Genomic DNA, 12,997 nt, shown 5'->3' with positions numbered 1-12,997 from the left:
AAGTTAACTGCTGCAAAATTTGACTCTGAAACAGGTGGAGCTGGTTTTCTAATTTCAGGTCCTTGGAGAGGTTTAGAAGATTTTTAGATGAAAATAGAGCAAAGGTGGAATCTGTAACTGCGGCTAGATACCGCGGATAGACTTTGTGTTCTGTATAATTGTATAATGTTACAATCTTAGTGCATATTTTTTCACCCCACAACCAAATCTTTCACACATTTCTTGTTCTTTCATCTTCTTTGCATACATAGCATCTTGTCATTGTGCGCATACAAGCGAATCCTTATGTGTCAGATGGACCAGGAGCAATGGAAGGTCCTGCGGTAGATGGAGCAACCAGAGGAGCCATGGCTGAGCATTCGTGGTCATAGCAGTCTATGGGGTGGTCAAGTACAGCATCACATACTTTTTGGCTCCACTGAAGCGGTTTGTCAGGCAGACAGTTGTAGCGATCATCGACGGCTATTCCTCTAGAAGTCAGGTTCTTGCAGATGCCTTCTTCTTCACTGATATAGTTGTAAGAGAAAGTAAGGTTCAGTAGACTGGGCAAAACGCAGACTCCAAGAGGGACAGTGCCAGTGAACATGTTGTGTTCCAGATTCAGCTGCTCTAGATGGCCTAGCCCAGCGAGACTGTAAGGTACAGGACCAACTAAACTGTTGTAGCTCACGTCCAGGACTCTTAACTTGTAGAGATACCCGACTTCAGGGGGTAGACACCCAGATAAGCTTGAGTTTATTAGGAGAAGCTCTTCCAAGGTATCTGCAAAGCGGGCTATTGTTGGAGGTAGACAACCACTAAAATCATTATTGGCAAAGACGACAACAGAGGCGGTTGTTCCAGTGAAATCTCGAGGAATGAGGCTTGTTAACCGGTTGTTGTTCACAAAAATGGCGTCAAGGGGATTGCTGAAGAGTTTTGGAGGCAAGGGGCCTTCAAACTCATTGTAACGAAGGTCAAGGTACTTTAGAGAAGGGAGTGAAAGGACGACATCTGGAAAAGGACCTACAAAGCGGTTGTTGCTGAGGTCAAGCTCATAGAGTAACGATAGATTGGCCAACGAACTAGGAAGGATGCCGCAGAAGCGATTGCTATTGAGATGGATGAGAGCAAGGTCAGACAGAAGGCCAATGGCTTCAGGCAGGAAACCAGCGATGTCACCGTGATTGAGATCTATTCCGGCAACAACTAGAGTGTTTGGATCGGAAGGGGATGGGGCACAGAAGATGCCAGTGTAGCTGCAGACTGAAGGACCAACCCAGTCAGCAGTTAAGTTCTTTGGGTCGGAATAGATGACCTTCTTCCATGCTTGAAGTGCATGATACGCTTGCTGAAGCTGCTGGTTAGGGCTTGGGGTATGTGGGTGAAGAGTGTGACTTGCGTGGTGGTGATGGCTATGCTTTGCAGTTGATACTACAGATAGATGAACAAGAACTGAGATAAGGACGTGAAATGTTAGAGAGAGAGCCATTGAAAGACAAGTTATAGATCCTTCGTTTTAAGTATGTTGGTTTATATAGACAGACATTTTTATGTTTCATTCTTTAGAGTAATTATTGCAGAGGATGAATCTAGTGGTGGTATAAGATCAAGGAAAAGGACTCACCTCCTTACTTGTAGCTATCTGAAGTGGTTTGAAGTGCGATCTGAAATTGACACCTTTCAAGACCAAATCTTAGTGTTGGACTTAGATCACTCATTCGCTTACAACCCAAGAAAAGCCTATCTGAATTATACAAACTTTAGGGATAACCTTACATTTAAATTCTTCGGATCTCTTAGCATGGACGTGTTCAGTGAACACTGTTCGCAATCAAACTGATAACAAAAACAGGTTTTACTTTATTTACGAACTGTGTCTGTGTCAATCAAACTGATAACAAAAACAGGTTTTTCTTTGTATTATTCTTTTGTCAAGAAAAGTTAACAGAACTACACTAAGACTAAGGCCAAAGGGGCACGACTTTACACATACACCACGACTGCACACAGAGTCGACTCATTCAGAATTCTTAAAGCAACATTTATAGGAACACAGACTTATTCACTGATAGACCTTAAGGGCTTTTCTTTCATCATCTTCATCGCTTAGCCACCACCAGAGCCATACTTCTTGCCCAACACAATGAGCTGGAGCTTGTCATAGCCGGCGAGCACACCAGCCCCAGCAACAGCACGGAGGATGTTGGCACCTGCACCCTTGAAAAGTGACTTGGCCCCTTCGTTCTTGACTATCTGAGAGAAGGCCTGAAGAGAGCTCTTGTACTTCACTGCTTCACCTGATGTCATCATCATTCTTCTACGCACTGTGTCGATTGGGTAAGACGCCAGTCCAGCTCCAATGGTGATTCCCCATCCCAGCAAGAAACTCGCAAGAAAGCTATCCTGCACAGCTTAGAGCAATGAGTAAACTGCAACAGAGGACTCAATATGTTGAAGTGAAGAGTTTTCTTTGTTTAGTACCTGGAGACCATCGACTAGAACCACAGGCTTCAAGGAATCATACAATCCAAAGTAAAGCCCACGGTACACTATAATTCCAACACATGAGATGTTGAAACCACGGTAAAGTCCTACAATGCCATCAGAGGTTATAGTCTTCTTGTACACATCGATCATGCCATTAAACTGCCGCTGACCACCTTTCTTGGCCGCCTTGGCATCATTGGCCAAACGGGTACGAGCGTAATCCAAAGAGTACACAAATAGCAGAGATGACGCACCAGCTGCACCACCAGACGCCAGGTTCCCAGCAAACCACTTCCAGTAGCCTTCTTTGTCTTTCTTGAAGTTGAACAGCCTCTTGAAGTAATCTTTGAACGCAAAGTTTAAAGCCTGCAAAACAGAAATCTATGCTTAACACACCCATCTCAACATCTATATCAGTAATACCACGCCGAAGAAGAAGAAGAAGAAGAAGCAAAAGCTAACCTGAGTGGGGAAGTATCTGATAACATTGGCAGTGTTTCCTCTCCAAAGAGCAACCATTCCTTCGTCTTTGACTGTCCGGCAGAAACAATCACTGATTCCTTTGTATGGCTCAGAGAGACGGCCAGCTTTGATCATTTCATCTTGATTCTGAATCAAGAGTTTCACACGTTCTATAGGCGCTGCTGCCGTCTTTGAAACAGCAGCCGAGACCCCTCCCATAAGGAAATCGATCAAGAAACCAGTGCCAGTTTTCTCACTAGGGGCTTGAACAGATACAACAGGCAATGAACCATGTGGTAGAAGAGAAGAGCCAACGCCTTGGTTAGTCGACTGCAATAGACTATGCAAACCTCCATTGACATAAGCATCAGAGACGCCGTACTCACGAGCTTGCACACTCGGCGAAAGCCTACTTATCAAGTAAGGTTGACCATGAAACTTCTGAAAAGCCGATGGATGCTTTGATCCATCCATTGTTTTTAGTAAAACTCAGTAACAAGTGATCTGAAAAGCAACAAAGACAACAAATTAAACACCAAAGATTCTTGCTTTCTCGACATTTCTATACTTGTACATGCTTCAAGACAATGATCATAACCAAAAAAAATGGAGCAAAAACAAAGAAGCCATATCCTAGTTAACTTTTTTAGAAAGCCACCATTACAATCTATCAACTACAATGCGACATACTTCACAAGTATCAGCACAACTAAAAAGCTAGTAGCAGCTCAAATGAAATCCTCCATTTCTAAAGATTAAAGCAACGAGGTAGCATAAAGAAGCATAATTTTTCACGAGAAGCAGAGAAATAAAACAGAGAGAGAAGTAATAGAATCATCAATGATAAACCTAGAATTTTTTTGGAGTCGAGAGAGCTTACCGAAGGTTAATCTCCGGAGCTTAAACGAGACAGAGCTCTTGAAAGAGGCGAGAGGAGAGATGAGGGGTTCTACATGTTTCTGGTCCTAACTGCAAAAAGACGAAAAAGGACATATATTTATCTAGCATTACGAAAATGCTACTGGACTCCTTTGACCCGTTTCTTTCTGGGCCCAATCTAAGGGACCCAAGACGTCACGATTATTTTTTACATTATCCTAATTTTTATTAGATTTTATCTTCATTTAACCCAAAATTTAATCCGAGTAAGAAGGGGAGCATGAGAAATACATGAGTTCATTAAAATAAACAAATTTGGTTAGTACTAGCTAGTACTATATATAGTGTGATCTCACACAAATCATCTCATCTTCGCTAGTGTACTCAGTTAAACAGATCAATATGAAGATACATCGAGCCATATTAGTCATGGCGCCGTTCTTGGTCCTAATGAAGACAGCCGTTTCCGTGGAGGACAATGATCCAATGGACCCCCCTCCGCCGATAGAGCCTTGCAGGGACGTGTTCGTGAGTTTCTCCCCGTGCATGGGCTTCGTTGAGGGAATATACCGGCAACCTTCTCCAGATTGCTGCAGAGGCGTGAGCCACTTGAACAACGTCGTCAGGTTCACGGCTCCAGTATTTACTCTCTCCCTTTCTCGATTCTTCGATTACGATCAGTTTCTTCTTTCACCATTAATTAAGTACTTCTAATGAATAACGTAGGGAACAATACATGGGAATAGAGAGACAGGGAGAGTGTGTGCATGCATAGAGATAATGGCAAATGCAAATCATCTTCCTTTTCTCCCCAGCGCCATTAGCAACCTTCCCCTCCGTTGTTCTCTTACTCTCAGCTTTCCCATCTCCATTGCTATGGACTGTTCTCAGTTATTTCCATTCTCCTCTCTTCTTCTTTTTTGCTTAGTTTTTTAGTCTTTTTGGGAGAAAAAAATGACATTTTGTTACATTTCTTCTCGATGTATGAACTAATTAACTGATACTTCTATTGTTACAGGTTTAGAAACACGAAGGTTCTCGACGCTGAAATCTCAAATTAACTACCAAGATATATACATGTATGAATATTGTTAAGGGAAGACTTGTAGCATGCAGCAGCAATATAGTTAAAAGTTATATACAGTATAAGAGTGTATTGTATTAGTGACTACGTCACAAAAGCAAATACAGTTTTCTTTAATAATTAGTGATTGTGTGTATACGTGCATTACATTCATCAACTGGCTTCTACTTCTTAATTATTAATTACCATATCCTGATTAACCATTGAAAGAGAGTTTTGTCCATTAATTAAGCAACTGTATCGTAATTAAACTGAAGTGTTAACAACCAAATTTCTCGCACTTGGTCATTTCTTAACCGATTATGGGACATGAGTAGCCGAATAGAAAAGTCATCATCGACACATAAGTTATTCTTTAAACAAAGAAATTTTTTAAATGGCAAATATATTAGAACATATATAGTGAGGTTTTTACGAAGAGGAGGTGATATTATTAGAGTTCTTTCTTATAGAGTATTGACGGTAATATATCCACTCACAGCGCAACGCTAAAGACCCAAAATTATTTATTTATTGAATGAACTTAAAACTGAATGTACATTTTAATTAGTAAAACTATAAATTGGGTTGTTAATAAGGTTGGAGCTGAATGTACATTTTAATTATGAATTTTTAGTTTTGAATCTATAAGATAGTAAAGACTACTTGTTAATAAGGTTGCTATATCTTTTTCTCCTTTTCATACGGACAAGAATTTATAGACAATCAAGGTGATGTGGTTCGAATTTGTGATCCAAAACTAGTAAAAAATTGTCCTGATGATACCAGATTATAGGCAATGATATCGGCTCATGCATGTATTAGATGACAAGACACCTCACACATTTCACACATGGAATGCAATATAAATAAACCCGAATTACATGCAATTATAACCTACTAATTACCTTAAGATATACATAGAATGTTAAACATATATATGTATATAAATATATAAAAAATTATGAATTATTTCAAAAGATTCAAGAAAACTGAAAGAGAACTCATCAACTGGAATTAATCCGAGTAAGAAGGAAGCATGAGAAGTACATGAGTTCATGAAACTAAAAAAATTGATTAGTACTAAACTACTATATATAAATAGAGCGATCGCACAGAAATCATCTCATCGTCGCTAGTGTATCCAGTCAAAAAGATCGATGACGATTGATCGTACCATACTGATCGTACCGTTCTTGGTTCTTACGAAAACCGCCGTTTCTCAGGACACTAATCCGATGGAGCTGTGCAGGGACGTGTTCGTGAGGTTCATGCCGTGCATGGGGTTCGTCGAGGGAGTGTTCCAGCAACCTTCTCCAGAATGCTGCAGAGGCGTGAGCCACTTGAACCACGGCGTCAAGATAACCCCTCCAGTTATATATATTACTCTCTATCTCGATTCTTCGATTTTGGTTACTTCTTTCACGGTTTCACCGCAAATGAATTATTATTAATTATTTCTAATGAATAATATAGGGATCGAGAGAGGAGCACAGAGAGGTAGAGAGAGTGTGTGTGTGCATAGAGATAATGGCAAATGCAAATCACCTTCCTTTTCTCCCCAACGCCATTAGTAACCTTCCCCTCCGTTGTTCTCTTACTCTCAGCTTTCCCATCTCCGTTGCTATGGACTGTTCTCGGTTATTTTCATTCTCCTCCCTACATTTTTTTATTGCTTGGTGTAGTCTTTTCCTATGCATAAATGAGCAAATTAACTGGGTTTTTTTTTGTTACAGGTTAAGTGCCAAGAATCTCGACGCTGAAAGATTAAATTAATTGCAAGGATATACATATATATATATATGTATATATATGTGTGTGTGTATGAATATTGGAATGGGAAGCCTTGCAAGGATATGTACTTGAGTTTATTGTAATGGCGCCTAGCTACTGTAACACAAGTAAATAGAAATTAATTTCCGTAAGTGATTACACAACCGTTGTTATGGAAAAAAGTGGGCATTGTCCATTAAGAAACAAAACCATAAATTGCTTTAACGATTGACCAAATTTCTTGCTCTCGCAACGTTTCTACACTTACATAGCCAAAAGGACGATTACAGTCATCCCAAATATGGATAAGAATAGAAACGTGGACACTTAAATATAGTAGACTAGTAGTATAACATAACGAAAGTATAAAGTGATCGCCGTCGGTTTAGAAAGCGTCTTAATATTTTCTGACGTTAATATTTCTAAAATTTAAGGTCAATTATGAATAAGCTCATAGAGGTCTCTAACAATGAGAGATTAAACCAAAATACATATTTTGACTGCACTTTTGTGTAATAGGCTCAATGACTCATTCACAAAATTTTGAAGTTCTGAAAAAGTTAAAAAAAAATGTTAAGTCAATTATCCGAGGTACCCGGCCGCATTATCCGTTTTAGAAAACTACTATGAGTTTACAAATTTATAATTTAATCTTAAAGTTATTCAATATTGCTTAAAATAATTCGTCATTACTTGTAACATCCGAATCCGGCTCTTACCTGATTTAGCAGTGAATAGAAATATTTGAGTCACCCATTTAACCAACAGTATATATCTTCTTTATATCCTGATAAAATAATTCAGGCAACACTGTTAAAGAATCATGCATTTTCCTCATCAGTCATAACATAAATATCAGACCTAAAGAAGTTTTAGAGACCTTTAAAGCATTATACTACAATACTTACAAAAATAAAGTTGTGACAAATAATAAAGACTGGTTGGTTAGGTCTAACAAATTAACCTATACAAATTGCATGATTACTTAAAGAAGGAAGCACGAGAATTGCATGTTTCTTTAAACTAACCATAGTATAATTTCCATATAAACTTATTGACCAATAAAAATACATATATAGATTTGTGATGGAACACGTATCATCTAATTATACCTTGGCTAGTACTCATCAGTCGCCCTAGTAATCAGTTTAGTTAGAGAATAATATAAGATGCATCGTGCTCTATTGCTTATGACACTGATCACGTCCGCGGTTTCCATGAGCGAGGAAGAGCAGTGCAGGGACATGTTCGAGAGCTTCATCGAGGGAATACCTATGCAGCCCTCTCCACAGTATTGTAGAGGAGTGAGCCGTTTGAATAACGTCCTCAAACTTACGTCTCCAATTACTGTAAATTTAATTATTCTTCTCTTCCTTTTCTTTTTTCTTTTTCCTTTCTAATTTCTTGGTTCTTTAAACCAGTGGGATCAGTATAACCGAAGTTACTATATGTAATTGCAGGGATTGGAGAAGAAAAATGGTAACGAAGAGGCGAGGGTACGGTGCGATTGCCCTGAATTAGAGGTAATATGGAAAATAAGATGTGTACCTTGCGCACAAAACCCAGACCCTAATATAACTGAAGATGAATCACATGTGTTGAGCTGGAATCTTTAATAGTTATCTAACCATTTTAAGAATGATGGTAGTTTCTTTGATCTTTAATTACTTTCCTTTATCTTATACTAGTTTTGTAGCATTTTCTTACCTTTGTTTTTAATTTATATCTTAATCAAAAATCTAATAACAAAAGAGATATTTTAAAAAAATCTATTTTTGAATCTATTTTTGTAACTCCTCTGTTCTCTCATCTCTGCCTCTTGTGGATTCTTCAGTCAATATTCCATTATCTTCACTTCCTTTTTTTTTTTCTAATTTCTCTGTTTCTGTCCGACTGAAAAATAGAGCAATTAACAATTTTCTACTAATACTCATATGTTATTTAGATGATAGTAAATTTATTCAGTACTATTGAAACTAAATAAATTAATTGTCCACTTATAAAAAGAAAACAGTGGTGTTCAGTGTTCTGCTTTTCATAATTAATGACCAAAAAAAAATTTGTCTTCCATTTTCTAATGACGACTTTAATATGTTACCTACCAGTACCACCAACTCTCTCAAAATAAACGTTTCCATCATATGATATCCAAATTTAATTTATGAATCAAGTTGGTCTTTTTAGTCGTCGATATTGACAAAGCTTGACTCGAAGATATAAGAACAAAATAAAATACCCATCCGCCACATGAAATAGGTATGAAAACAATGTTTAAAACATAAACAATAAATGTTTCATAAATCAATCAATAAAGGGGTGACTCACTAAACTAATCACTAAACTCTTCGATTCCTAATGTTATGTGAGTGTGATCATATCAATCAAGAAATCTTGATTAGACAAATCACCAACTCTTTGACCCCCCTCGTTTATGTGTGTGATTGTTAGTAAGATCTTTTATCCTCTTGATGATCTAAATTGAATCAAATATTGGGATAATTGATGTTTTAAAATAATGATCTAAATTGCTTGTTTTTTCATTAAAAAAAAAATGAATACATTATTAATTGCTTGACATGAAAAAACCGATCTAAGATGTGGAAAAAATTGGACGGATGACGAAGACCTTGGAAGGAGCCAAGAAGACTCTCTGAAAGGTGCATCTACTGAATGAGCCGACAAGAATTTATGGAGAATTAAGAAAATGTAAACAAAAAGTATATATGGTGGTGGATGGTAGTAGTACGTACTTGCTTGCTACATTAATTAATAAGGAACCAAAATGGACGCATAATCAATCGCAACAAAAATAAAAAGGAAAAGGACATCTTCACTAAACAAATTAACAAAGATTAAGTTAAGGACAACTGGGAATTAATTAAGTCTGAATTTTTGTTTAGATAACCAACCATATCTAGAAAAATAATTAAGAATGTAAATGTGTAATTTTATTATATGAACGTATGATTTACCATAAAAAAAAATTAAACCTTACTTTTGTATTAGATAAACTGGACGTCATTAGAATAATATAATCTCAAAGTTGGGTGCAATTAAAAGTTTGATTAATGATAAAAAAAAATAGCATAAGCAAAAGGGATGAACAAGAGGAGGGGGAAAGAAGAAAAGTCGTAGGGAGAGAACGCGTCCGCATTGGAGGACGCAGCAGCCGATAACAGTCACCGAGAGAGAGAGAGAGAGAGAGAGCAGTTCACATTTCTTTATACATCAAAAGTCAAAACCATTTATAAACCCAAAGTCTTCTTCCTCTCTCCAATCTTGTTTTTTGCGTCATTCATTCATCACACAGATACAGAGGAATCGTCTCAAGGCTTAAGTCAGAGATGGCAAGCAGTAATATTCTCCATAAGATAAAGGTATACATACGCTTTTAATGGGCTTGGTTTATTCTTCCTTGATGGTATTTAACTGTGAGATCTCCTTTGATCTGATCTCGTTCTAGTGTTCTCTGGAATCAATTTCTGTGTTGTTAGCTATTTCTCTCTCTGTAAGCAAAGCTTGAAACTTTTTCTTTGAGGAACAAAAAAGGGTTTAAGTGAGTGAGTTAGTTAGATTAAGGAATGCAGTTTCGAGTTTGATTCCTTTGGAAATTTATGATTTTTGGTTTTTCCTGCTCATGGGTATAAATGAATCTGACGAAATTGGACACACCTGTTAGCTTTTACTGATAAGAACTCAAACTTGAGAGGTGGTTCTGAAATTTGTGTATAGATCTCTGTTGTGCTTATGGTTTTTTTCATGGGTGTGATGAACAACTTAAGAGTAGAAACTTTTGACTGTTTATCACTGATTTGGTTTGAAGGGTCTGTATATAAATAGTGTTTTTGGATCTTGAGTGATTGCAGTGTTATTTAACTCTGTTGTTTTGCTGCGTGAATATATTTAGTTAAAGGCTGGGTTCTGCGGATCAGCTCCTGATATGGGAAGAGGTAAAAGCAAGATGTGGAAGAACATCACACATGGTTTTTACTGTGTGAAGGGCAAGTCTAGCCATCCTATGGAGGACTATGTAGTCTCTGAATTCAAGAAACTTGAAGGCCATGAATTGGGTTTGTTTGCCATCTTTGATGGTCATTTGGGTCATGATGTGGCCAAATACTTGCAGACTAATCTCTTTGACAACATTCTAAAAGAGGTAAATCTTTAATATTGGTCAAGAAATCTCTTTGGAAGGCAAATCCTTTGTGAATTACTCTGACTGATCCACTATTTGTGTTTTCTTTCAGAAGGATTTTTGGACTGACACTGAGAATGCTATAAGGAATGCATACAGATCGACAGATGCAGTGATATTGCAGCAATCCCTTAAGCTTGGTAAAGGCGGATCAACGGCTGTAACGGGAATTCTAATTGATGGTCAAAAGCTAGTTGTTGCTAATGTTGGAGATTCAAGAGCAGTGATGTCTAAGAATGGCGTTGCGCATCAGCTCTCAGTCGATCATGAACCAAGTAGGGAGAAAAAAGAGATAGAGAAACGAGGCGGCTTTGTATCAAATATTCCAGGTAAAAGCTACTTAATTTGTTGTGACTAGTTACGCTTTCGGTCTCTTTGGGAGATGTTAATATATGATTAACGTTGCAGGGGATGTTCCACGAGTGGATGGACAGTTAGCAGTTGCTAGAGCGTTTGGAGATAAGAGCTTAAAGATACATCTGAGCTCAGAACCGGACATAACACACCAGGCAATTGATGATCACACTGAGTTCATCCTTTTCGCCAGTGATGGTATTTGGAAGGTATGTCTAATGACTCAGTATCTTGCTCTGCTTCAAACCGTGGGTTAGCCAGTTCCTATACTTATTCTAAAATGATGTTCGATATAGGTATTATCGAACCAAGAAGCAGTTGATGCGATCAAGAGTATCAAAGATCCGCATGCAGCTGCAAAGCACTTAATAGAGGAAGCTATAGCTAAGAAGAGCAAAGACGACATCTCCTGTATCGTTGTAAAGTTCCACTAATCCCTTTCTCCTCCTTTTCTAGACTCTTTTTTTTTTTTGTCTATAGTTACCATTGAGTTTGCAAGATAGAGATATATATATGCTCGAACTGTGTATGTAAAAAAACCCAGTAATGAGGTTTCCCAGAAGATGTAATATATTATGTAAGCATGCTTTTCTTCACAAACGAATGAAAATAAGAAATCGCCAGACTTTAAAATACAATAGTAAGAGTGTCCGTCTTCTAGGCCGTGTCATCATCTTTGAGTCTCTCATGCTCTGCCGAAACAGAGAAACAATAAACGAATTATATAGTTGCCTTAAGACACAAAAGCAAACAAGCATTTCACTTTTGATTATAATCAAAATCACACCAAAACGATCTGGTTTGGCTCATCTAAAACCATACCGAAGAATCCAATCCAAAAACAGAGAAAGAAAAAAAAAAGTTAAGGTGGATCAAAGATTCAAAGCAATGAACTTACAAGTGCATGTGTGGTCTCTAGACATGGGGAAGCCAGAACTGAAATGGCACTGGTCAGAGAGAGCCAAAACGTCTGGCCTGAGTGTTTTGAAGGCTGTTGTCAAAAACTCCATACACCGGCAAAGCCTTCGCCTCTCCTTCGCGTTATTACGGCGGCTACTGAACCAGCGACAGCACTCGGCTGTGGGTGGAGACTCCTGATGAACGAAGAACATTTTGCACTGCTCCACCATCACGTTCGCCACGTCTACGCACTCCGGAGGCCAAGGACGGTACGCTGCGTCGGCACTTGTGACTGCAACCAGAACGCACGTCATCGCGAACGCTACTTTCATCATCATCCTAGCCATGCACCAATATTTTTGTTTTTTGTTTTATTTTTGTGTGGGTTGGTCTTATTATATCTAATCTACCTAATAAACGTAAACGTGACCCTATCTTAAATACTTAAACAGAAAGTTCAATTTAGTAACGCATGCGAGAGATTTTTAATTGGTCTTCGGCCGCGTGCGAGCTACTTAAAAACAAAACGGTGATTCAAGCGTTTCTTGTATTCATGGACCAACTAAATTTCGTAACTAATATTTTTTGGTCAATTTGATGAATTAAGATACTATTTGGTAGAGACAACAACGTAAATAAAAAATTTGGTAGTTGGCCAAGTTGTGAGATGAGATTGGCCAAAGTTAAAATCTAGTAATGCATGAGATTTGTTTTTTAGCTGCAAAACATATACAGAAAGGAAATCTGAAACTAGATTCATTATTGTACTAGTGCCAATGTGTTATAAATTTCGTTTGAACATGCTAGTGTATGTGTGAAATTGTAAATTACATATGACAAGAAAAAGTCAAAACAAAAATAAGTTCATACCGAAGTTTGTGTTGATTTTTTTTTTTTTTTTT

The 12,997-nt window shown here is 37.8% G+C and overlaps 7 protein-coding genes across 9 annotated transcripts in view; 4 read left to right on the top strand and 3 right to left on the bottom strand.

Annotated features, from left to right (window-relative positions):
• Positions 1-202, top strand: part of LOC104722067 (transmembrane E3 ubiquitin-protein ligase 1) — a 6,466-nt gene extending 6,264 nt beyond the window's left edge. For both annotated transcript variants that reach the window (XM_010440168.2, XM_010440169.2), the window contains exon 14: positions 35-202. The gene's annotated coding sequence lies outside the window, so the exon portion shown is untranslated. The remainder of the gene's footprint in view (positions 1-34) is intronic.
• On the bottom strand, positions 111-1,647 carry LOC104722068 (pollen-specific leucine-rich repeat extensin-like protein 3). Its single transcript, XM_010440170.2, has one exon. The coding sequence runs from the start codon at positions 1,469-1,471 to the stop codon at positions 284-286; it is 1,188 nt and encodes a 395-aa protein (XP_010438472.1). The 5' UTR covers positions 1,472-1,647; the 3' UTR covers positions 111-283.
• LOC104722066 (ADP,ATP carrier protein 3, mitochondrial) lies at positions 1,875-3,892 on the bottom strand. Its single transcript, XM_010440167.1, has 4 exons — positions 3,812-3,892; positions 2,932-3,435; positions 2,464-2,835; positions 1,875-2,385 (listed from the first exon to the last, which is right to left on the bottom strand). Exons 2-4 carry the CDS (start codon positions 3,403-3,405, stop codon positions 2,089-2,091), a joined length of 1,143 nt encoding a protein of 380 aa, XP_010438469.1. The 5' UTR covers positions 3,406-3,435; positions 3,812-3,892; the 3' UTR covers positions 1,875-2,088.
• On the top strand, positions 4,190-5,014 carry LOC104722065 (protein ARABIDOPSIS THALIANA ANTHER 7-like). Its single transcript, XM_010440165.1, has 3 exons — positions 4,190-4,449; positions 4,537-4,700; positions 4,829-5,014. The coding sequence occupies exons 1-3, from the start codon at positions 4,213-4,215 to the stop codon at positions 4,869-4,871; spliced, it is 444 nt and encodes a 147-aa protein (XP_010438467.1). The 5' UTR covers positions 4,190-4,212; the 3' UTR covers positions 4,872-5,014.
• LOC104722064 (protein ARABIDOPSIS THALIANA ANTHER 7-like) lies at positions 6,015-6,829 on the top strand. Its single transcript, XM_010440164.1, has 3 exons — positions 6,015-6,246; positions 6,350-6,513; positions 6,610-6,829. The coding sequence occupies exons 1-3, from the start codon at positions 6,034-6,036 to the stop codon at positions 6,647-6,649; spliced, it is 417 nt and encodes a 138-aa protein (XP_010438466.1). The 5' UTR covers positions 6,015-6,033; the 3' UTR covers positions 6,650-6,829.
• LOC104722062 (probable protein phosphatase 2C 58) lies at positions 9,746-11,830 on the top strand. Of its 2 annotated transcripts, none has more exons than XM_010440162.2 (5): positions 9,746-10,023; positions 10,554-10,802; positions 10,894-11,170; positions 11,250-11,404; positions 11,492-11,830. In XM_010440162.2, the coding sequence occupies exons 1-5, from the start codon at positions 9,991-9,993 to the stop codon at positions 11,627-11,629; spliced, it is 852 nt and encodes a 283-aa protein (XP_010438464.1). In that variant the 5' UTR covers positions 9,746-9,990; the 3' UTR covers positions 11,630-11,830. The 2 variants fall into 2 exon arrangements, with proteins under 2 accessions (XP_010438464.1, XP_010438465.1); XM_010440163.2 differs by lacking the exon at positions 9,746-10,023 and adding an exon at positions 10,075-10,154.
• LOC104722061 lies at positions 11,667-12,536 on the bottom strand. The gene is made up of 2 exons (XM_019233004.1): positions 12,094-12,536; positions 11,667-11,887 (listed from the first exon to the last, which is right to left on the bottom strand). Coding segments are annotated over exons 1-2 (351 nt in total). The 5' UTR covers positions 12,443-12,536; the 3' UTR covers positions 11,667-11,885.

Source organism: Camelina sativa, chromosome 11 (genome assembly GCF_000633955.1).
Source record: "Camelina sativa cultivar DH55 chromosome 11, Cs, whole genome shotgun sequence".
NCBI classification, from domain to species: Eukaryota; Viridiplantae; Streptophyta; class Magnoliopsida; order Brassicales; family Brassicaceae; genus Camelina; species Camelina sativa.
This window is presented reverse-complemented; position numbering and strand designations above follow the sequence as displayed.